This window comes from Scatophagus argus, chromosome 1 (assembly GCF_020382885.2).
Source record: "Scatophagus argus isolate fScaArg1 chromosome 1, fScaArg1.pri, whole genome shotgun sequence".
Lineage (NCBI taxonomy): Eukaryota > Metazoa > Chordata > Actinopteri > Scatophagidae > Scatophagus > Scatophagus argus.
The window spans coordinates 4,336,003-4,361,136 of record NC_058493.1 but is presented as its reverse complement, the minus strand read 5'-3'; the positions used below and the strand labels follow the sequence as shown (position 1 = coordinate 4,361,136).

The 25,134-nt window shown below is 39.2% G+C and overlaps 1 protein-coding gene across 5 annotated transcripts; it reads left to right on the top strand.

Moving 5' to 3' along the window:
- Window positions 1-12,933: 12,933 nt before the first annotated feature.
- LOC124063279 lies at window positions 12,934-20,480 on the top strand. Of its 5 annotated transcripts, XM_046396964.1 has the most exons (7): window positions 12,934-13,322; window positions 14,221-14,271; window positions 15,519-15,564; window positions 17,291-18,317; window positions 18,440-18,595; window positions 18,868-18,960; window positions 19,396-20,480. In XM_046396964.1, exons 4-7 carry the CDS (start codon window positions 17,307-17,309, stop codon window positions 19,705-19,707), a joined length of 1,572 nt encoding a protein of 523 aa, XP_046252920.1. In that variant the 5' UTR covers window positions 12,934-13,322; window positions 14,221-14,271; window positions 15,519-15,564; window positions 17,291-17,306; the 3' UTR covers window positions 19,708-20,480. The 5 variants fall into 5 exon arrangements, with proteins under 5 accessions (XP_046252920.1, XP_046253092.1, XP_046252835.1 ...); XM_046397136.1 differs by lacking the exon at window positions 15,519-15,564; XM_046396879.1 differs by having other exon boundaries at window positions 14,221-16,908.
- Window positions 20,481-25,134: the final 4,654 nt, after the last annotated feature.

The following is a 25,134-nucleotide window of genomic DNA, read 5'->3' as shown; positions in this document are numbered from 1 at the left end:
TGTATTTGCCTTCAAAGTTGTCCTTTTAGTTGGTGAAGACTCATCCTCTGCTGTGAGTTTAGCTTGGAGCCCTCTCACAAACTTGTCCATGTTATGCTCACAGTGCTCAAGCATGCTTCATTCATTTGCCTTGACGCAGCCCTCAATTGCTTATAAAAGCCTGTACAAAGAGTGCATGAGGCTTGTGCCTGTGCCAAAGCAGCACAACTAACTTGGTCAACTACCTACAAAAAAACACCATCAGCTGCAGTAAGATGAATGCTAGACCAAGGAGCATAACATTACTAACTTTACCTGTCCATCTCCAGCGTCAACTCAAACATCCAGTAAAATGAAATAACCAATGCAGTTGCATTCAATTGGCTGAGATATGTTTCCAATAAATATTGTGACCAGTTAATGGTTAGGGCTTTGGGAAAATGGTCAGCACACTGAGAAAACATATGTATATATATATGTCCAAAGTAGCATTACATGAACGGCATGTAAAATGAAACAGGAGAAGGATGTCTCATCTGTCAAGTGCTTTTCACTACCACTGACCTACGGTCGAACAGAACAATGGAGCTGTACATGATCTTGGAAAATTAATTATATCAGTGATGAAGGGTAGGAAAAAACATTTTCCCCACAAGATCACACCAGAGATCCAATTGTCCAGGGACTGAGGGAAGTGAAGACCTCTTGGGGTGTCCAGGATTAGAGACTATGAAACTCCGCATTACAACACATGAATCACACATTGTGAAGGCAGCTTCTCTGAATAACTGGATGAGACTTGAGAGCTTTGGTTGCAGGCTGCATCTAGCAATCGCTGAGCAGCAGAATAAATAATAATTGATCCACAGTTCAAGTTGAGATACATCAGTGAGGTCAATGTTGCATCAGTCCCAGACTTCTTCTGAGATGGTGAATCTGTGACTGCAGGGATGGTTGTAAGTACTAATTGTAATTATATACACATACAGAACCACAAAACTTACTTTTAACAACAATAGCATCTGAGCTGCAATCTTACCTGAAATTAGGCAACCTTGACTGTGAGGAGGACTTGTTGCATTGTTGGAGGGAACGCCTGATACTCTCCCCGACTCTCAAAACTGACAAAAAAGTACTTGTGCATTCTAGCCACAAGTTCCCCCTTCGCAGAGAGTTTTGAGCATTGGAGGAAAGGCAGTGACCAGCCTTTGCTTGTTCTCAAACGGCTGTTTATTGCCTTTTCTGCATAGGCCTCAAGTGTTTTCAGTTGGCCGCATTCTGTAATGACATATTAATATTTCAATTAGCCTATCTTTTGGGTACATTTTATTTATATTTTTATTTTACAAACAGCACTAAATTCAGGTGAAGAAGAAACCTCTGGCCTTAGTGCAAAAAATTGTTAATTAGCTTGAATTTGGCACAAGATGAAAGTGAAAGCAGTGCTAAGTTTATCTAATGTCAGTGGATAATCATGATCTCAGTATTGATCAGAATAATCCTGACTAGCAATTTGGCCACAGTTGTGCAGCTCTAGTCCACTCACCAAACAGGTTAGCAGGATAAAGTTGTTTCAGGCTTCAGTACATCTGCATTTATACCTGTCAATACATACTGGTTAGTCTTAACAACAAGGAGGCTGATATCAAATGATTTTCTGTGCTGTGTAACATCAAATTTTATGCAATGCTTCAGTCCACAGTGTTTTTAATTTCAGTTTGTCCCCGAAGATTTAAACAGAGTATGAAGACAACTTGTACATCCTAAGCCAACAGTAGTTTTACAGTTAAATTCTTCATGTGAGACCATACACCACATTCTCCCATATGTCACTGTAGTGGTCATAAAACAACATAGGCAACATAATTTCCCACAGTAGCTGACTAAGAACCCTAGACATTTAAGTCTTAAACACTGAACCAAGTTTAATTGTTTTTTGTTTGTTTGTTTGTTTGTTTTTGGTTTGTTTATTTTTTGTTTTTTTGTAGGATATAGGGTGGTTCTTTTTGAAAAAAATCCAACTTAAAAAATCGTTTCACCTAAAAAAGTAAATTCAAGTTATTAGCTATTCATCAGTTGTTCAATGGAGGGTTTCGCCTATACTCATTGAATCTGGTGTTACAGTAATAACCAATGACCTCCTCTTTCAGCACATCAGACTGGGTGCGTGCCTACACTTTTTTCTTCTTTTTTTGAACAAATTCTCCAGCATCTTCAAATGTTTATGAGAATATCACAACACTCTTTTGCTGTGAAGCTGCAGAAATGTTTTGTGGACAAAGAAACTTCTCCTGACTTTACATCGGTATGGGCATGAGTAGATAACGACTATGTATTTTTATTTGTGGGTGAGCTGTTTTCGGTGAGCTAAGTTTAAAGTCAGACAATTTGGTGTCATTACTATAATTCAGTTCTAAACAGTTTAGTTGGATATTTCAAGCCAGGAACACATCTGTATCCCAGTGGAAGAGAGGTGTAAAGGTACAGCTCCAATTAGATCCACTGTCAATGTTGTGTTATATACAGCATGATTAAGTAAAAGATTTGTGGCCCTCTTACAGTGTTTATACTCCATTTTTTAAATTTTTGTCAGTCTTTTGAACCTGTCCTCCAGTGTGAATATGGTGTATGCCAAATTTGTTGTACGACAAGGCTGCTCTGTTGATCCTCCAAATTAAATAACTGACAGATCACAGCAGTATACAAAAATGTTTTTAGCTCTCCTGCTGTGAGTGGAGGTAGCACAGCCGAAAGATAAAATCCCATCAATGGAGCCATTGAAGTGCATCCTGAGGATGATCATCCTCAGAGGAAACTAGCACCAAGTTCAAATGATTAATCATTTCAAGTTTAATGCATATGTCTGAGTGGTATTAAAAGCCTGGTCACTATGTTTACTACACCTGTTGATGCACAGTTTTATTTTTAAAATTCATACCAGAACTATAAATGAGGTGACAACTATGTCCCTTAAACAACAGTCCAGAAGGAATAAACTGAGAATAAAACATATTAACAATAAGCATTTCTGGATGAATGCAACACTTGCTCTGCAGTTGCTAGTCTTTTTTTCAACTTTCAGGGTGGAAACTCATCTGGAGACACTGTCAAATTTTACACAAGTCCTAGAGTCACTGAAACTAACAAACTGCTAAAACTTGCTAAGCTGCCAGCTCATTGAAATTTCACTTCATCTTACTTTTTTCCCTTTTTAATGAAGACAGAATTTAGTGCTGGTTAATGTTTTTGTTGTTATTTTATCTATTTTTATATCACAATAGGTACACTTAATGAGGGTTTGGTGCCATTGTGTTGCAGCACTCTTTGTTTAATTTTGTTGCAAGTCACAAAAATGTTGATAGAGAACACATCAGTGAAATATTCACACACAATGTTTCATTTGTTTTTCAGCCATGGCCTAGAGGTTGGAGAAGCAGCTTGTGATCCAAGGGTCGCTGGTTCAATTATCCCACTGGATGTACAGGAAAAATTAGCTGAGTGATGTACCCTTGAGCAAAGCACTTAACCCCCAATTTGCTCCCTGGGTGCCTGACATCTTAGCCCACTGCTCCTCTGTGTGTTTCACTGCATGTAATTTGCTGGGTGTTGCATGTGTGTTCAACCAAGGATGATTTAAATGCAGAGGAAAAATTTAGTGTGTGTATGTAAAAATATATATACTGTCAATAAAGCTCATTCTTCTTCTTAAAAAAAGGGGGAAAAAAACACTTACTAACTTAACCAGAGCCTGGATTCGAATCAGAGTTTCAGAAGTGTCAGAGTCCTGCACTTTGTTCGCCCACCATCTGCCCCAATCACCAACTTTCGACTCAGAAAATATTACATGTTCAATGGTTTTTTTGTCCATCAATTTCCTGGCTCATTTATATCTATAGACTCATCAAATGTCATAAACAGTATTGATCCATTTGATTATTTGTTTTATATTACCTTATTTTTTATTTAATTTTGAACACCTTCCACCTAACACTTAACTCTACCTTACCACCTAATTCTAATAACATAGCTAGGGAAAGATGTCAAAGTGACACTTTTTAAACCCAACTATCCTGGCCTTTACCCCAATGGCCGAAGTACATGGGGAACAGACATTACAATAAGCTGAATATTCTCAACTGATTATGTAAGCAGGTCAGCTGCAACATTGTGCTGCTCATGTCTCGCTCTCTCTCTCTCTTTTTCTAGTGACTAAAACATCTAAAATAAATCTTCATTGCACACTGTGACAGACATTGTGGGTGCCCCTGTAGTTCAGTTGGTAGGTCGTGAGACCCATGTACTGAGGCTCTCTGTCCTCTGCAGTGGCCACAGGTTTAACTCTTGCCTGTGGCTCATTTGCTGTGTGTCATCCCCTCCCAAAAAAGACATTGTAAGTTCACACATTTGTACTTTTTCTCAAGTGATTGCATTTTCTGAGTTTTAGACTTGCACAAAACAATCATAGTCAAGTGATCTATGGTCTCAGTTTCAGGTTTGTTAAGATTTAGGCAACTAAATTGTTTGGTTAGGTTTAGGAAAGAAGTTAAAATGAAATGTAACAAAAAATGTTACGTGAGGTAACTTTGGGACTTAAAATAGTTTTAGCGTAGGGATCACATGAGACTTGAACACTGATCCTCTGAGTAAAAGTCCTGCATTTGTTTGACTCTTCTACCACCCCACCTACCACCCCTGAAATAGTTATTGTGATCATGTGCAACATAATGCTAGTTGCACCTTTACTGCTGAAAGAGTGAAGTCATTATTCGAGAACACTCCTTTGGAAAGATTTCAGCCTCCTTAAAACCACAAACGTTGGTGCTGACAAGCTACCTCTTACCCTGGTGTTAATAGTGGCTGTTCTCTCTGCAGGAGTTATGTGTGTGCAAGAGAGAAAACTTAAACGGTAATTTTATTATTTTCATCTAATGTGTAAACCGTGTGCCCAACAACATGTGCTTAAAGTTTAAGTACGTTATTAAGCACACGGATATTAAATCACAGCAAACAAAATCTGAAGACAGGATGAAGTGCTTGTGGCATATGACATTCTAAAATCATTTTTAGAACACAAAGTAATACAGCAGTTGACTGCAACATCACATTTGCACTACTATATTACTTCAAAATATGCAGAAAGATAAAAGGTTTAATTGAAAGTTAATTAAAAAATGTGGAGAGGAAGTGAAAATGTGCAGAGTGGAAAGAAAACAAAAATAAAGCACTGTTAGTTGAACACATAAGAATATTGTTGTTGGAATGCCTGTTTATCCAGAAAATGGTATGTCAATCATCCAGCTTAATGCTGCCATTAATTACTATGAGGCGCTAACTGTACTTGTCACATAACAGACCCAGTACAAAGACAAAAAAAAAAAAATCCAAAAAACATTCTTTCTGTTTTTTTTTTTTTTTTTAAACAATTCACAACGGAGTCAATATGCTGAAAAACCTTAAACTCCTATTGTTATTTTTCTTTTTGAATGACAAGCTATTCACCTGTCAAGATATCGGGCACTGGTAAGGGACACACACACATACACAAATACACAGTTTCTCAGGTAAAGGTTATGGACTTGAAGAATGTTCTCATTAGTTCTCTGTACAATGCCATCAGTATACTGACTTCATTGTGGAAGATGTGTGTTTGTGTGTCCATATGTGGATATAATGAGGTGATTGTGCCCTCGAAGTGTGAGGTTGTGTACTGAAAGCCAAGGTGGTAACTAACCCTCTGACAGCACTCTCCATCACCTTAAACCCCCTGGTGTGGAGAGCACCACATAGAGCACAATTATGTTTATTAGCTCCCCCAGCTGTCACTCATACATTCATAATAGCATGTTTTGTCTGACTTAATGCCAAAATAAACTGACATAAAGGCTGACTGAGATTTCATACCATAATACAAATCTTGCAGTTGGAATTCAGTGAAATTAACATTTGACAACAGTATCATTCTTTATGTATTTTGTGAGCAAAACTGAATGAACTGCCACCTTATCTTGGTGGAGGGGTTTGAGTGCCCTAATAATCCCAGGAACTGTGTTGTCGGGGGCTATTTACCCTTGGTGGGGTCTCCCAAGACAAACTGCTCCTGGGGAAAGGTGAGAAGTGCGGTTCACAGAGACCTCAATGAAAAGTAAAATTAAGGACAAGTGTACCCTGCCTGGGGCCCCACCCTGGAGCCAGGCTTGGAGAAGGGGCCCGTCGGTGAGCTCCTGGTGGCCGGGCCTAGCCCAAAGCAAGGACATGAATCTGTCCTCCAGTGGACCCACCACCTACAGGAGGAGTCAACGGGGTCCGGTGCAGTGTGGATCGGGGGGCAGACAAAGGTGGACTCCTTGGTGATCCGATCCCCGGTTGGTGAAGCTAGTTGTTGGGATGTGAAATGTCTCCTCACTGGTGGGGAAGTAGCCACTGCTACTTCGCATCGAGAGTAGCCAGTTGAGGTGGTTCGGGCACCTGGTTAGGATGCCTCCTGGATGTCTCCGTGGGGAGTTGTTTCGGGCATATCCAGACCCAGGACACAATGGAGGGATAATATCTCTTGTCTGGCCTGGGAGCACCGCAGTATTCCCCCAGACAAGTTGGTGGAAGTGGCCGGGGAGAGGATAGTCTAGATTTCCCTGCCAAGGCTGCTGCCCCCATGACCCAGATTTGGATAGCAGAGGAAGAGACGAGACTGAATGAGAATATTGTAACATTGATTTTGTATTTCTTAGTAGGAGACATCAGGTTGCAGGAATGTTGCGAAGGCAGTAGTTATGACTACTGCATGCAGTACATGATACTTTGATTTAATATGAATTATGTCATTACAGCTTGTGATAAAATGAGAGCTAAGCAAAGGAAATTACATAAAATTGATAGATTATACTACTGAGGATTTATGTTTTCAGCAGCCATACTGTTGAGATCCAAAACAATGTTTTGCCATACAGCAGCTATGAATGGTACAATCATGGAGCTCTGTGCTTGTTTTTCCTCACTGTGGAACACATGAGGAGAGGCTCGCCTACACAGCCTACACATATGAAAATTGCCCTTCTGTTTTTGTGTTGGAGAAACACAGCAGAGCATGGGAGAGTAAAATCTTGTGGGTTTAATACATTTTGCCCCTTAGGCCAAGATTAAATCAAATAAGTGACAAACAGTGCCGGTGCTAAAGTGCCACCTATTGTGCATCATCTGTAGGTTGTGGGGGTGTTTGTGCTGGCTTGTTTTTGAACTGTAATATGATATGAGTGTGTTGTGCATCTGTAATGTCTATCACTCGATGTCATCTCTGTGGGTTTATATGTAAAAAAGAGAGAGAAACAGTAGGGAGCAAGATAAAGAAGGCAAGTAAAATAGATAAAGGGAAATACCTTTACTGAAAAGATGTTTCAAGTCCTAGGTCACTGTTCATGGAGAAGAGCTTGTCAAAATGAAGATGCTGTTGTAGTTTTGTTGCCAAAGCAGGCAGATAGAGCAACAGAGAGACAAGTCTTGTCATGGAGTAGGCAGGTGTGCAGTTTTAGTAGTTGGGACACCACTGCAAGGATTTGTCAACTGTTGCAATTAGCTTATTTGTGCTGTTGTGCCTCAAAAGTTCAATATATTAACACATAGTACCCTGCAAAACATAAAAATCAAAATCACACCAGCTGGGGTGCTACATCTGCCAGGCCACTGGGCACAAACAAACTCATATTTCTTGGTGAAGCAGAGGTAAGGGAGGGCTGACTGGTAATCAGTTCCAGGACACTGCCTCTGAGGTGCTGGGAGTTAGTTGCTGAAAGTGTAGTGGGCTGTGCTGTTGAAAACCTTGAGTTTTTTTTTTTTTTTTCTGTTTCAGAACTTACGTGGAGCTGTGGCAAAATTCCTGCATTTAATCGTGGCTGGATTAACATGCTTATGGGAAAAATCTACCATGTGCTCCTAATCTTCATGTGGATAAATTGAGGCCATGGACTGTCTAAAAGTAGAGATCTTAAAAGGTCTTCTGATTATGGAATGACTTTGCTTATTTGCAACATTCTGTTATACAATCCTAAGTTTTGTGTTTACATTCATTGCTGGTATAACAATTTGGCCTTTTATTAAAATAATGATAATAGCCAGTGAATATCTACCCAGTTCCCCCTCTGTCATTGGAGCATTTTCAAATCTGACATTCCCATCATCAGATCTATATTGTTTTGTCCATGACTATACAAAATACTTGCAAAAATTACTGATATGAATATTTTCTGAACTGGTACATTTAAACTTAAGATCTGACCCAAAAAAGGTTAAAGTTAAAGAAAGAATGTGGTTGTGGGTACTTTAAAGATGCGCGTGACAACATGGAATGATTGGATGGAAACATGAAAGTAGCCCATCCTTAGAGTCAACAGTGTTGTCCTGCCAATAGAGGCCCTTCATCAGCAAATATATATATATTTATACTCATACGAAAATGAATATAAATATATTTATATTCATATGAGTTTTTCTGTTAGGCAATAAAAATATCCTTTATATTGGTCAGATATAAGGACTTGCTTTACTCCAGTGTTTTCATATCCTAACAATTTAGTAAGACTGTTTTCATGAACCATTCTTGATGAAAAATGTTAATGTGCTCATTAGTAGGTATTATTGAAATTGTTGAAACATACTGTATAATGTTACAGTGTAATCTCATTAAGTTTAAGTATGCATTTTAACGTACACGCATGTGTGTTTGTGTGTGTGTGTGTGTGTGTGTGTGTGTTGAATGCTCTTTATGAAAATATATTCTGTTTCTATTGATTTTGGGTGCTCACTCACACATACGCAAAGGGCCACTGAGGTGCTGTAAGGTCAAGATCAACAATAGTTACTTGCCAAATCTGTACATGATTTTATCTGAAGAAACATGCTTCTTCATGCACTTTTTTCTCTGCCTCCCAGAAATGGTTCTTCTCCATAGGAAAACACCAAAAAACCAAAACAAAACATAAAATTAGCATTGAAAACGAGATGATGATTACGCTCTGTGTTGGTACTGAGCAATTACCAATAGTGGACACAGCCTCTACTGGTCTTCTTGTTTGGACATATCTCTTCATTTCCCTCCTGCTGTTACTCACCTGCCTCTTATTACCCATCAGAAACACCTGCAACCCTTCACTCCGGTCTTCACCAGTTTCACAATGTGGTACTAAGGTTATGGCCAAATTCTAGACTTGTGAACATTTTTCTTGCGTTTGCTTGAATGTAAGCTTTGTCTGTGTTTACCTGTGAGTCAGGTTCATTCTCCGTCTAGGGTCTGCATCTGCCTCATCCAGTATTTGCCAGTTTGCCATTTAGTCCACTTCACCATTGCTCTGTTCCTTCCAAACCTCCACTTCTAGAAGTCTGAAAAAATTTTCATTTAACTAAAGGTTACAAAGGTTTTGTTGGGCCCACAGGCAAGCAAATTAGCATTTGTGCTGTGAAATGGTAAAGTGAGTGTGCCTAAATTAGCAGGGTGCATGTGCGTGACACTGTCCATGGTACTGAAACAAAGCAGATGAGATCGATAGAAGAAAAAGCAGACATAACGTCACAAAGTTTGGTTAGTTTTTCTTGCTTTTTGCTCTTGTTTTTGCCCTTACCTTTCACCTCATTGTAACAATCCACAGACAGAGGAAAAACTACAGGAGGTGATCCATAAATCTAGATAAATAATGCTTCATTTGTGATGATAATTTTATTTAGCTTTACGTTAGCAACTAGGCATTGTGTTCCGGGATTTGCCAAAAGGCACTTCACAAAGATTAAGAACTTATTAAATATAAAAAGGAAATATTTGTGCTTATATTCACTCATAATATAAATATCACAATTGTAGTTTCTGCACAAAGTATTTTATTAGGCTCTAATTAGGCACTAAAACTGTGTTGTATTTCAATTTGCCATAAATACACAGTATATAGAACATCACCATGTAATGCAACAGCAAGATGGCCTATATCTCCACATTTTCACCCAACTTTGGGATTCAACAGCACAACAAGTGGGCTTGGCTGTTACATGAGGATTTATCTCACTGGTGACATTAACAATTGGTTTGTACCTTATTTGTACAATACTAGAAAGAGAATCATAAACTAGAACATTTTCATGCGTGAAACAACCCAAAAAATAGTAATCAGAATGAAGGTCACATCTATAGCCTAGCTGCTCATAATCATGTGCTCTCCATCAGTCCAGCTGTAACAGGTGCCCAAAACCAATGAGCAAGTCATGTTCCCAGTGTACAACATTTAAACTTACTTGTTTAAAGCATGCACAGAACTTGAAGAAAAGCACAGTTCAACAGAGGGAATGGATGATACATTAATGTGCAATAAGAGTTTTTATGCAGCACCAGGCAAGAGACGAGAGCTGGCTGGATGTGTAGTAAGTGGCAAATGCTCATCAGTCAAAGATCACAGCCACACTTTAGTATAACAGAGAGAGAGAGAGTGTGGCAGAAAACTTGATTTTTTTTTTTTTTTTAAAGGAGAAGAACATAAAGAAGAAGAAGAAAGTCAGTGAATTGGATGGCCTTTAACTAAAATTGAATATTGAATACTCTTCTTGCAACTTCCTCACATGTTCAAAAGGTCACCACCGCTTTCAGCGCCTTGAAAATCCTGCTTTATGCATCGGTAAGTCATGACAGAATTACTGGTTTGTGTTAGTCTGAATCAGAAGCAGTAAATAACCTCATATTATAGAGATGCATCCATGCATAATGCAAAATATAAATTTGCCCAGTGTGTACAGTGAATCCCCCACTGATTAAACCAAATTCATTTTATCTCCTATCTTACATGTAAGTCTGTAATTCAAGATTTGATTACATTTCATTTGCCCCATGTAGGTCACTGACTGTATGGTCATACGGCATCAGGAAAATGTTAAGAGAGTGAATCACTGCATTCTAGGGCAGTGGAGTGCTTTCATGAATAATCAAGACAACCTGCAACTGCATGTTCATGCTCAAATGGTCTGCAGTAAGGTAGAACCAACACATCAATTGTTCCCCTCCGAAAGAGCTTGACTGTGAAGATTACAAATACAGCTCTTATCATAATGGTATGCTGTTTGAATGTGACCTCCCACAACACTGCCCACGGGGCTCTAGATGACAGGTTTACACTAGAAGTACAACCCGTGTAGAAATTATTAAAGAAATATCCCATCAACCTCAAATTAAATTTAATGAATAAAATGAAAGTATGCAAAGCTTAGCACCTGTTCCTTGATCAGGCCAGAATCTGCCATCAGAGCTCCCCAGTCATGAGCTCCTGACAGTCTTCACTGTCATGGTTTGGAGTTTCTGTTCAATTTGTTTCCTGTTTTATAGTTTCTTCGTGTCTTTCTTGTGTCTTGTCCAGCTTTACATTTTCTGTCTTATTTCAATATATCTCATCCATTGTATTGTTGGTTGCTTTGCACTTTCTGTCTTTTCCATGTTTTTCCCTTTTTGAACTCGTACTTTTGACTTTGTTTAACCCTCTGGATTTGTTTGCCTTCACTGACTGCCTTCTTGTGTTCCAGACTTCTGCCTTCAAATTAAAGACTGTGAGTTCTTGCTGAAACTTGTCCTCTGAGTCATGCATTTTGGTCCTGCTCTCTGTTGAACGGCAGATATATAACATCTACACCTTTTATTAACATGTACATATATCTGTAATTTCTGATAAAAATATCTTATCTAAAGCCTTTGCAACTACACATGTAGTATTAACTTTTTTATATATATATCACTTCTGTGATTGGACCTAGATATGTAAACTAGTTACTGTAGTGACACACTGTGTCAGTGTGGTAAATACGGTGATGTACAGCAGTACACTGGCTGAACACATCCTGAGTAGACACTGCAGAGGACAGAGGTTGCTGCTCTGCTGCTCTCATCCTGCAGGTTTTGTAGACGCAGTGTTAGTCGATATGACCTTAGTCTATATAAGTTAGGAATTATTCTGACTGCTATTTCATACCCTCAATGATATTGATATTAAAGATCACCCTTTGTTTAACCTGGGGCCTGCTTCCCCTCCTGTTTGAACAAGTTGAGTGAACTACAGAAAAACATCAGCCATCCTCATAACAAAGATTTTGTGCCTTCTTTCAATAGACAGACTCAATCAGGCACTGGGTTGGTTAACACCATTGCATTACCAAGAAGCTACCACCCTTGTATTGGTTATACTACAACTGTCCTGGAGGCTGAGCTAGCAGCTTGATAAGAGAATAGGAATTTTGACCACCCATGTACAGTCTGAATATTAAGCTTGACACATTATCAGGCTGAAACGAATTATGAGAAAACAAATCAATAAATGTGGAAATGTAATATATTTTTTTGTCATTGAATTTTTATTCATCATGTTGTTTTTTCTGCTGCTTGCAGGAATTGCCTGAATTGAAACTCGTAAACCACACCAGAATAATGATCAAATAAGAAATTGTCAGGATTTTTCCAAACTCATTTTTAAGTTTTCCACCCCACCTCTAATGGCTTCTACCCTTTCACCACTCCAGATATGTTTTACCTTCACCTCTTTGTCTTGATTTAACATGACAAATAGATATTCTATATTGGGAGGGAGGGAAAATCGGTTAATCTCTGCGCTGAGTTAAACAGATGAAATAAAGGACAGATAGATTGATCTTCACAAAGCTGATGAGATGCTCTCTAGTTTTGAAGCAATGCAATGAAAGCTGCAGTGTAGGAGCTGAGAATGGATCCAAATGAGGTATTTTAATATGCAGCGATAGAGACAGAGAGAGAGAGAGAGATGGGGGATGGAGAGTGATAGACTGAGAACAGGATAAAGAGATAAATGGTGGTAAAAGAGACAGAGAAAGACAGATTGAGGGAAAGCAGAATAAATGGGACGGTTGAAGAGAGAGAGAGATGGATTGAGAGCACGAGAGGGTGCAAAAGGTGGGAGAGACAGATTGATAAAGGTACACTGAAAAAAAGGAAATACTGGGTCTTTGAATTTACAAAATTGACTTAGTAAAAAGCAACACAATTTATTTAAATTCCGTTTGTGAACGTGGTTTAATCAAGTAGACTTAAGTTGTTTATACAGCATGTGGAACTAACTGGTTTCTTTCAAGTTGAATCATATTGATCAAATTAAAAAAACAAACGTATTGTCATCGAGTTTAGTCTCTGCTGATTTGAATGTCGCCAGCAATTGTCATTAATCCCTCCGGAACAGAAGGGGGCGCTTCCACGCCGGTTACGTGCCAGGAAAAAAACAAGAAGTAGAACCCTCAAGCGGGAAAGGCCGTTGGAAAATGTCCATGCTTTACAGCAAGAGGTCATGACCTAATATCTGTAGCTAAAGGTAAGTTCTCTTCATATTTATGTTCCAGTTATAGTTACGTGGGCGATAGTCCACTTGAGCGCTGTTTTCACACAGTAACGTAACATAACAGTTACAACAGCCTGTTAACTCCGTGTAGCGTACTTGTAGCCAGAGACATTATAGTCCGTTGGAGAACTCTAGCATCGGTGTGTTTTTCTCTGCTGTGTCCGCCCGGCTCCCGGGCCCGCTGCTGACCACAGCACAGCCATTGGGTAGCAACCGTTAGCCGGCTTCGCCCCTGCATGCTCCAGATGGAGGATCGAGGAGGAGGGGAGACGAGAGCGATTAAGTTAAAGTTAAAATTAAATTATGACGTGTGTGTGCGCGCGCGTCCACAAAGTGTAATTAAATAATTGTCTACATCTGTAACTTTTGTGATTTTGTTTTATTTGCAAGAGCTTTGGTTGATTGACTGACTGTGTCTATGCGTTTTTACTGAGACACCTGGCTGATGCTAAATATTTTGTTTAATGGTTCTCTGTCCTATTTGCATATCATACATTCAAAAGGCTCTGTAGTGGTAGGTACTGTCACATTTATGTAAGCTCTAGATTTGCATTTTCATTTCAGATACATTTTAAAAAAAGAATGTGAGGTACTTGGATTTTTTTCATTTTTTCTTGTGCAAATTGTCATTTGTCCAGGTCCATTTTTCACATTTGATTATAAAAGAAGATCAATGCTTTTTTCTGCAAAATATTGCTGGTCTAAACAAGCAAGTGTTAGTCCTTGTATTTAAGGACCTATGCATTTATTTGAACATGATAGCATTTTTCCATCTTGTTTAGAATTTTTGTAATGCAGTGAGCCTTTTTGTTCGGACTTGCATTTTGAGGATGAATGATATGACTAATGATGCTCTTGATTTATGTTGCAGGACTAGGTCCAGGGATGTGGAGTTGTAAGGCGTGTCCAGAAACTGTACCAAGTAGGCCCAAGCTTTTACATCACTACAAGTTAAAGCATCCACATTTTGGACGTAGTTCTCGCTATCCATGTACATACCAGCACTGTCCATGCACATTTAAGACTTGGAATGCCCTTATTGTCCACCAAAGTAAAATCCACACCACAGGTGTTCCTCACAAAAAAGAAGCTATATTCAATTGTCACATTTGTAGCTGTAGTGATTTAGCATCAGACAAGGATTATTTTTCTCATATAAATGCACATCTCAAACGAAATGAGACAGTCACTTGTATGTTTTTAGGTTGTGACTTTAAGACAAACATTTATTGTACTTTTAAATCACACAAAAACCGAAAACACCGCCATCACACATTGGTTGATTTTAAACCAGAAATAGTTCTAACTACAAGGATATCATCTGTGAATGAACTGGAAGAAAATAGTGAGGAGTGTGTTGAGCTGCCAGATACTGCCATTCCTTCAAACACTCATTCTCATACTGAAGACTTGCAGATGGTCATTGAGCATAGATTTGCAGCCGCTTTGCTGAAGTTAGAACATTTGGTCCATGTGCCAACTTCAGCTGTAGATGAATTTCTCGGGGAACTCCATCATTTAATCTGTTCTGCCCCTTTGCCATTATCTTGTGACACTGTGCGTGACATCTTTCTTCAGAGAAACCTGTCTGTTGATGAACTTGTAATTAGAGAAACGGTTGATGCAATTTGTTCTGGCAATCCAGTGCAAAGGTCCATACAAGAAGGAGGATCTCTAAGTACAGCCTATCTGCGTAAGCAGTATTACAAGGATAACTTTGGGGTTATAGAACCAGTTGAATACATTCTTGATGCTAAAAACAAACGCAGTTACCAGTATGTCCCAATATTGAAGTCCTTACAGCAGCTGTTAAATAGAGAGGATATCATTACAAAGGTGGTTGACGGTCATCAAAGACAGGAAGGCACATATTCTGGTGTGACACATCAGTACAGATCCACAAGGGACGGCTCTCTATTTAAGGAAAATTGTTTCTTTGCTGGAGAAAAGCCAAGGATTATCCTAAATTTTTATGTTGATGACTTTGAAACCTGTAACCCACTTGGCACCTCACGAAAGAAGCATAAGCTTTGTGCTGTTTATTGGGTATTGGCTAACTTACCTCCAGGGTCTCATTCTGCATTGTCATCCATCTACTTGTCAGTATTGTGCAAAACCGATGATGTGAACACCTACGGTTATGATAAAATTTTTGAACCTCTTTTACAGGATCTAAAAACTCTTGAGGAGCTTGGTGTTTATGTCCCACTGTTAGGTGAGTCACTTAAAGGTACTGTATTCAGTGTAGTGGCTGACAACCTGGGAGCTCACAGTGTTGCAGGATTTTTGCAGAGTTTTTCAGGGGAATACTATTGCAGATTTTGCACAGGAAGTAGCAGTGATATTCAAAGACATTCAGTAGCATCTGGTGCTTTTAGTCTGAGAACCAAGGAGCTACATCAGACCCATGTCAGACAAGTCAAAGATACAGGTACAAGTTGTTTTGGAGTGAAAAGGGAATGTGTCTTCACACAAAATCTGTCTCATTTTCATGTCATCTTTGGTTATCCTCCTGATCTTGCCCATGATGTGTTTGAGGGTATAATCCCAGTTGAACTTGCTCGTTGTCTGACAGTGCTCATTTCAAAAAAGTACTTCACATTAGCTGAGTTGAACATTGCCATTTTGAAGTTTCCGTACAAATGGGCTGACAGGACAAACAAACCTCATGTTGTGTCACAGAGTTTCTCCAGCAGAAAAACAGTGGGCGGAAATGCTCATGAAAACTGGAGTTTGCTCAGGTTTTTGCCTTTTTTGGTGGGATCATGTGTACCCGAGGATGAGCCTGCATGGCTCATCCTCATGGATCTGAAGGACATCACTGAGCTTGTTGTTGCCCCCGTACACAGTGATGATTCACTAGCTTTTTTAGAAAGCAAAATCCTGGAGCACAGGCAGCGGTACCAAATATTGTTCCCAGACATCAAGCTCATCCCAAAACACCATTATTTGGAACACTACCCCCAAATAATTAGGCTGTTTGGTCCAGTTGTTGGACAGTGGACGATGCGCTTTGAGGCTAAGCACAGCTTTTTTAAGCAGGTCATCAGGCATACAAGGTGTTTTAAAAACATTCCTCTTTCCTTAGCCTCAAAGCATCAACTGATGATCGCATATCATTTGAGTTCTCCATGTCTGAAGTCAGACCTCGAGGTTTCAGCTGTATCCACTCTATCAGTAGATTTGCTCAGAGAGGAAATAGCACAGACCATCAGACAGAAGTTCCCAGACACACCTGAAGTTCAGCTTGCACAGAGTGTGACAACCAGGGGCATTACATACAGGAAGGGTATGATACTGGCCCACAGAGCAACAGGTGGACTGCCTGATTTCAGTGAAATTGAACAGATCTGCATTTTACACAACAGTGTATTTTACATCGTCATTGAGCTCTGTGGTTGGTACAGACAGCATTACAGAGCCTTTGAACTCAGTCCATCACCCACAAGATCATTCACACTCGTGGCACCCAGTGAACTCCTTGATATCTATCCACTTGTTGACTACAAGATTGGATCAGCTCGCATGGTGACTTTGAAAAGACATATTGAAATAAAAGGTGATCTGCAACAATTGAGAGGAGGGTTAATGATAATTTGTAACTTACGTGTGTGTTTGTGTACTTGTCATTATTTGTGTGATATGGAAGCCATTAAAAAGCTATAAATTAGAATCCATGGGGTTGTTACTTAAGTTAAAATATTAGCAATTAAAAAAATCTTATATTTAAGTTCATGGGGTGTTAATTTGTTCTAAGCTAGCTTCATAATTCTATGCAGGGTGTCTACAGGTCCCTGAAGTACTAAAATGTCTGAAATTCAATTAAATAAATATTAGTTATCTATTCTGATATATTTTCCCACCATACTAACATATTTTATACTGGATTTGACATTTTAAATTACATTGATGTCTGATTAATATTCTTTGTGTTTCTACAGAGTAAAGGACTTGACCATGCCTGTGATTGTGAAGATCTTACTGACTGATGGCAGCTGTCAGAGGCTGAGTCTTGCACATGGAGTCCCTGAATCTCTTGAAGACCTTATGGCTGAAGTCAAAAAACAATGCAGCCTTCAGGGAAACATCAGACTTCAGTTTATGGACTCATTGTTTGGGAATGAGTTCATGAACTTAACTTCTGTTTCAGAGGTGGAGGACAGAGGGACTCTACGAGTAATTGATTTGTCAATGCCCACAATGCAACAGGAGAGCTCTCCATTCCAACACCTCCAAGAATCAAGTCCTTCCTCAGCAAATGACCTCTCATCACCATTAGGTCAACCTGTGGATACAGATATACTGTCCTCAAATGAGTCTACAAGCTCACGGTCCTCCTGGCCAGATGTGTTTCATGTACCCAAGTTCTCCTATGACGCAGAATTAAAACTTCAGCAGGCAGGTTTAGTTTACATTCAAAATGGCACTGTACTCATTCCAGATCCCAAGTTGAAGTCAGCCATCCTTGATGGGTTAGTGCAGGAAATTGTGCAGTATAAAGTCTATGTTAGTGATAAGGAGATGGAACAAGTAGCCCAGAGTCTCATCAAGAAACATCCATGTCTAACTCAGAAGGGGTCCAGTACTGGATATGGAGGATGGAAGATGAGTTTAAAATATAAACTATCTAACTACCGCACACAACTGAGAAAACTGGGATGCCCAGAAGTGACAGTGAACTCTTTAAAAAACAAACCTGCGGGAAAGCGCAGCGCAGCCTTTGGCATCAAAAAGGCAAAAAGAGCAGAAGTTAATTTTTGCCCAACATACCCATCAGCAGAAACTGAGGAGAGTCTAGAAGCCATGCGAAAAGCTTTACTCTTGGATGTTGGGAAGAGGAACAACCGAGAGGCTGTGAAGCTCAAGATGGAAAAAACTTTCGCATATAGAAGACATGAGATTGTTCGTGACGCACCGATGGTGGAAGATTTTAGGTTGAGATGGCCTGCTTTGTTTGAAGTCAGTGAGGTAAGGCTGTTACCTATACCTAATAGCACATCATGTGTCTGTGCTTCATCTCCCTCCTTGACTGTCCTGCTCTGCTTTTGTGTGATGGTGATATTCTCCCTGAATCTTCTGTGCTTTTTCAGATCAACGCTGAATTCAAGAGAATCACCACTGTTCCGCTTCAGTCCAAGTTCCTGTCTCAGCTAGACCTCCACTCCGACAATCTGATAAGGCTGTTCCAAAGGAGAGGAGGACAGCTAGGGGAAAAGCTCAAAAGAGTCGCTGCACAAATCGCTGTTGTAAGTGTTGCAGGCCTCCTACAGTCCTAGAATTTTTATTTTTAAAGAATTGGTGTCTTTTTTTGGGGGGGGGGGGGGGGGGGGTTGTCGATTTCTATGTTTTACCTCTTCTTTCTGTTCTAATTCCCTCCAATCATCCACCACCATGGAGTACAAGGCAAGGCTTGAAATCATAGGAGACGAGAAAAATACTGTACACCTATAGGACAGTCGAAGTAAAGTTAAGGTACATGAGCTGAATTAATACACTAATCTAGAAAATGTCCTTTCAGTGTGATGATATAGATGCTGGACGAGAGTGTATCATCAAAGGAGTCTGTGTTTACATGGGCGAAGATCCAGATAACCTTCTACGGGAATATGTGGTATGTATATTAATCAGTACTTCTGCTTTTTTTCCACTCTTCTTATTCTCATTCATGATCACTTGTGCTGATATTATTCATCAATTAAAATAATATTTCTTATAATTTTCATCATCAGTGGCTTACTGTTTCATACCAGAAAAAAAATCTATACAGTGCTTTTTGTTGATGCTAAAAGAACATAAAAAGGTAAACTGTTCTCAAGACTTTTTTTCAAATTGCATACATACTGAAAGAATCCTGTGTGCAACGAAGTGGGTGAGACTGCATTGAAAGTGTTTCTTAAGGAACTGATAATGCTTCCACTTTATTAAATGTTTATATTTGCCTCCATTCAAACTTTCACCTTACCAAGATCTATAGTGTCACTGTTTTATGTTGAATAGTAATATTTTGATTTGGCTGTCTTACTTACCTTTTGTCTGTTTTATACAGAGCCTTGATGACAACACCATCAACGAGGCCATCGCAGACACCACTGTTGGGATCTACATCATCAAAGAATGTGCTTCCAGTGGTAACATTGAGGACATTGGCATTGTTCTGGAAGGCATCAAGGTGTTGAAATATCTTGATAATGTAGCATTAGCTGTTGCTATGTTGTTTGGGCTGATGTATGTGCTCAACCTGAACTACCCTGCTGACCTCCGCTACACCTTTGAAGTTATCCAAAAGATTTGGATGGAACTAGATGCAAGCAAGCTTTCCAACAAAGCACTTGCTTTGAAAAACAGGCTCTCTGAGTGAACTGGACTAAATGATGACTGCACTCTTTTCTTTTCTTTTTTTTTGCAAATCTATGTCATCTATCTGATGCTGCAATGGTGGATAATTTTATGACAAGATGGCCTGCTTTGTTTCATCCTCCAACCAAAGACAGTGTTCACAGGATTATAACCAGGTTACTTTTTTTGAAAACTAGCTCTTGCCAGTTTGTGGCACATTTAGTTAATGGGTTACAGTAAAAAAAAAAACTTTTATTACTGTTGTTGATATTTTACATTTGCTCTTAATGATGCTTTTAACAGTTCACAATATGTTTGAATCTACCACTACTGTAAGTGACTGAAGTGTGTCCAACAGAGCACTTTTTTTGGCAAATCTGTCATCTATCTGATGCTGTTCACAAGACTGTGAACGTCAGGCATGGTGGATGATTTTAGGGCAAGATGGCCTGCTTTGTATCCTACAACCTAAGATGGTGTTCACAGGGATATAACCATTGTTTTGTTTTTTTTTTTAACACTAGATCTTACTTGCTAGTTTGTGGCATATTTGGTTACTGGGTTACAGTAAAAATTTTATTGTAACTGTATGCCTGGTATTTTATTTTTGCTCTTAATGATGCACTGCACAGTTTACAATATTTTGTAAGTTGTACTACTGTAGTTTTGAATACACTGATATTCTAATGGTTACAGCTTTGTATTTCTATGCTGAAATTACTGTATGGCAACTGCACTTAAGTCCCTTTGTTTGTGATTTGCAAAGAACAGTAAATTTTGTTTTTTAAAAGCAAAGCAAGGTTTTATTTTTGTATTTGCACACAACACAAAACTGATGTCTGCAGGCTTTAACAAATCAGGTTAGAGTTAGAGACCTAAACTGGGTTGTAAGGAAATAATAAAATTGCTTTTGAGTTACATAATATGTTTAAATAATATTAGCATTAACAAATCAAGTTTGTTATATTTGAAAATTGGGTATCCTGAACATGATAAAATCGCTTTCATACAGCTAATTAGTAGCTTAAACAAATAAGTTAATTCAACTTGATTATTTTCAACACCTGAACATGATTGAAATATTTTTGCTCAACAAGTAATAATTCATTGAGATAAATGAGGAGATTGTGTCAGCATTCCACATTCTTATCATGTGGGACCGATGTACACAATAAAATCAAGTAAATCGAGAGGATTATTTTTTTCAGTGTAAAGGGAGAGAGAAATCGATCTTGTGGCAAGTATATGCCCCCTGGAGAGTAAAGCTCCTAGAATACCATTGGTTTTCTTTGCTTACAGGAAGAGGTGTATCTCTGCTTCTTAAGGGACTGGACTCACACGGGCTTCTGAAGGTCAATAGCCAAAGTTTTGTTCTGAATTTATTGCAGTCACCTAAAATATACAGATCGCCATGTAAAAATGATTGCATAATTTATTTATTTATTTATTTTTATTTGCTTTGTTATTACTGTATGGCATATTATCCCTTCTCTGATGACAATCTTTGCTCTCTATCTGTCCCGCCAACCTCGTTTTGTCTTCTACACTGGGCTCTATGGGGTAAGCAGGACTATGCAGTACATATCCAATCAATCTAACTTTACTACAGAAGTGTTTCAAAACTATACCTGAGGAGGCACTGGAGGAATTGTATATTCTAACAAAAATTCACTTATGTGTGTGTGAAAATATCTTCTACCACCTATTTTACACCCACACAAGTGATTTCACTTACTTCAGTTGAATAGGCCTCTTAACAGGTGTCTGTGTTTACAGGCTATTTAAATAACTTGAATGACTGTCCTTGAAGAGGTGGTTGAAGAGATGTGACTGAAAAAAAAAAAAGATTCTGTTTAATTTTGTAATAAACATAATCAAAATTCACAACTGTAACTAATATTAACACACACCTTTAATTACATTATTCTTAAAACAGTTATTCATTTTAATTTATTAAAATTATAGAAATGTTATATTTCATATGTAATTATACACACCATCACATTAACTTTTCTCTGTGTTGTTGATTCACCTACAGATTCACTTCCATGACCCCTGGAGAAGGGACCAGGCAGAGCTCTGCAGACGATTCTGAGACTGCTGCAGCACCAGCGCTTTTATGGACTTTTACAAGCTCAATTCATTACACGGTTCTAAGAAAAATGCAATTTCATTTCAGTACATAATGAGTTGTTGAAATCTTGACACCTTTTTTAATTAGGTGTGGCTTCAGTAAGAACAAATAAAAGGATTCAATTAAGTAATTTAAACAAATCTACATTTTTAATTTGAATAATATGAACTGCACCAGTATCCTCACAAGGAAAATGTTGATGCAACTAAGGGAATTGAGATGTATCCACAAAACACATGATTTCAACCTTACCATACTCACATGTCTTCCTGATGTCTTAGCTCCACCCAGCTAGGATGCAAGACAGTAGTGATACACAAGCTGACCTACAAACTGAGGGTCTCGTGAGCTGACTGACGCGTTGAGCAAGTTGGGGTTAGCTTACAAGAAAATGGTAGAGGTTTGGGCAGGCAGGTTAATCAGTGACAAAGCAGTGCTCTGGGTTAGTTGGGAGGAACATTTCATCATTTTATGCAGCCAAAATCTTCCCCACTACTGTGGCTGAGGAAGGAAAAGAGAAAGAGCAGTAGGATCAGCACCTTGGAGAGCGCCGCAGACGTGTAATGGAAAGTCTCATGTTAAGGTTGTAATCGTATAGATGTTATCCTGTGTTAAACCTTATCCCACACCCATTTAGCTTTAATGTTTTGAACATGTTGATTTTTAGAGAAAGCCTCTGAATGTTCACTGCTGTACTCTGAGTGTTCACTTCTGTTGCCATTTGTAAACGCTAATTAGAAATTTTCTGAAACTAGCTCAAGCTGATCTAGCTGCCTACACGTTTTGATCATAAGAAACTGATAAGCAAGTACTCTCAGGCTAGGGATGTGGTATAAAAGTGCCCCTGTACACTACATTCTTTGTTCCAATCTCTCTCACTGCTCTGTACTCTGTGTGAGTATGAACCTTTCATTAAAGAAAACAAAACTGAAAAAAAAAAAACAGTTCAGTTGCCACATCTTTATTTCAGAGCTTGCCACACTAAATTTTCAACAACAGACTTGGTGTCAGAAATGGGATCCCTTGAGTGATTCTTCCCGAGGCCCGAGTGGATGGTGACTGATCATCCTGGGGAAAAGAAACTCCAGCCTCTACCTCACTGAATATTCAGAGATGAGAGGACCGTTTGTCGGGGCCCTGGACCGTGACCACTGCAATCTCCACAGGACCCTGTTGTCCTCCCAAGAAATAAAGGGAAATGGAGAGTCTGGCTTAGAGACATTTCACTAGGTTTTCTGTTTTGACTGCCGTAGTTGATTCTGTTGTGATTTAGTTCTGAGAACTGAAAAGAAATCAGTCGAGGACTGACCTAACCTGGGGGGCTAGGAAACTGAAGTCAGTTTGGAACTGACTTGCTTTTACCGAGAATGTAACGGAAACAATCTGGATTTGCGGTGACAAACGCATCTGAAGGAAAAGTGTGTACACTAAGGTAAGACAACCTGACATTAAGACACAGTAAACCAAATCCACCCATTGGGCCCAACTTTGAATATATGAGCTCAAAATGTGGCTAATGGAGTGTTGATCCTGTAAGTGTATGGATTGAATTTCCAGATAAGGGAGTTAGTATGAATCAGTTAATGAAGGTTGAGAAATGTCTTGAGGAAGAAAAGAAAGAAAAAGAAAATGTCAGTGAAAGATTTAGGACATATAGAAAATCATAAAAAAAAGAAAAAAAACAGAAAAACCTTTGAAAGCATGGAAAGAAGAAGCAGAATGAAGAGAAAGAAAATCAACATGTTTCAAAACTCTAAAGCTACGTGGGCAGAGATTAAGGTTTAGCATAGGATACAATACATCTACACGACTATAACCTTAACATGAGATTTTCCTTTATACCTGCAAGCTAAAGACTTGGAGACTGAACTGTCTCTAGACTTTTCTTTTCTTTTCTTCTTAATGAAAGGTTCACAGTCACACAGAGTGTAGAGCAGTGTGAGAGAGTGGAACAAAGAATGTAGTGTACAGGGCACTTTTGTACAGTGTGGCACATCCCTAGCCTGAGAGTACTTGCTTATCAGTTTCTCACGATCAAAACGCGTAGGCAGCTAGATCAGCTTGAGCTAGTTTCAGAAAATTTCTAATTAGCGTTTACAAATGGCAACAAGAGTGAACATTTAGAGGACGAAAGTGAACATGATAGGTGTTACAGGAGTGTCAATGCCAGAACAAATACACTTAAAACCATTTTTTTCACCAAAGCCATCACCCCTATGAACTCATGCATATACTGAATGAATTACACTATCTGCAGTTTACATCTACATACACTGTTTTAATTGATATATTAATCAATTATTTTGATGAATAGTACTCCAAAGAGTTGCTCCTCCTATGTCATTGTAGACTAAGTATAATGACAATAAAGATATTCTATTCTAATCTGCACGTCCACTCTTATTAGGACATTGAAGTGTAATGCGTAGGCCCTTTAAATGAAGTATACGGCTCCACCTGGCCCCTCCCAGCATAATATATTTAGGTGGGTGCGGAAGTGGGCGGAGAAGAGACGGTGACCAGGAAGTGTTTGAATGTGTGGCGCCAAGGGAGGCCGTGGGCTGCAGGCTGCTGTGACCTCCTCTGTTCGGGTCTGTTACGGTATAAGATGACTAGACTTAATGCAGATTGACAGAGGAGCGCTGCCGGGACCGAAAGGAGCTCTGGGATCGGCCATCAAAAGGGTACGTTGCGGCCGAAGAAGACGCACAAGGTGGGAGCTGATACCTCGTTACCACAAGTCTGGACGCGTGGCGCACTTGATCCGCTACCGTAGCGGGTAGTGATTCCGCCTACGACGCCGACGATGGGGGTACGAATACTGCACGACCCGAGGTTTGTAAGTCTGGTGAGATAGTTCTTTTTTTTTTGACTTATTTCAGTTTTCGCTTTACAAGATGCGCATGAAAAACGCATGTGTATCAAAAGACGTGCGCAGACAGGGTCCCAACAATAGAGATTCAACGAGGCCCACAATTGGCCCACTCAAAATTTCTTGTGAAATTTTCTAGTTCATTTCAGTGTTGTTTCCACTACAGCCCAGCAGCTCCATTTACTGTCCCATCAGATCAGCTGAACAATCAATAAAAAGATTCTGATAGGGACTGTAAATGTCTGCTTAAAATAAATAAATTCCCTCTAAACTTCCCAGAGCCTCCTCACTCCCTGTCTCCTCTGAGATACATTATAAGAGCCTCAGTGATGGTAGACCTCGATCAATTTCTGGGTCAGAGCCCGGAGGACAGAGCAGTGCATACAGAAAGCATGCTTTGGAACATAGCATTATTGCTGCAGAAACAGATCAAGAGTAGCCCA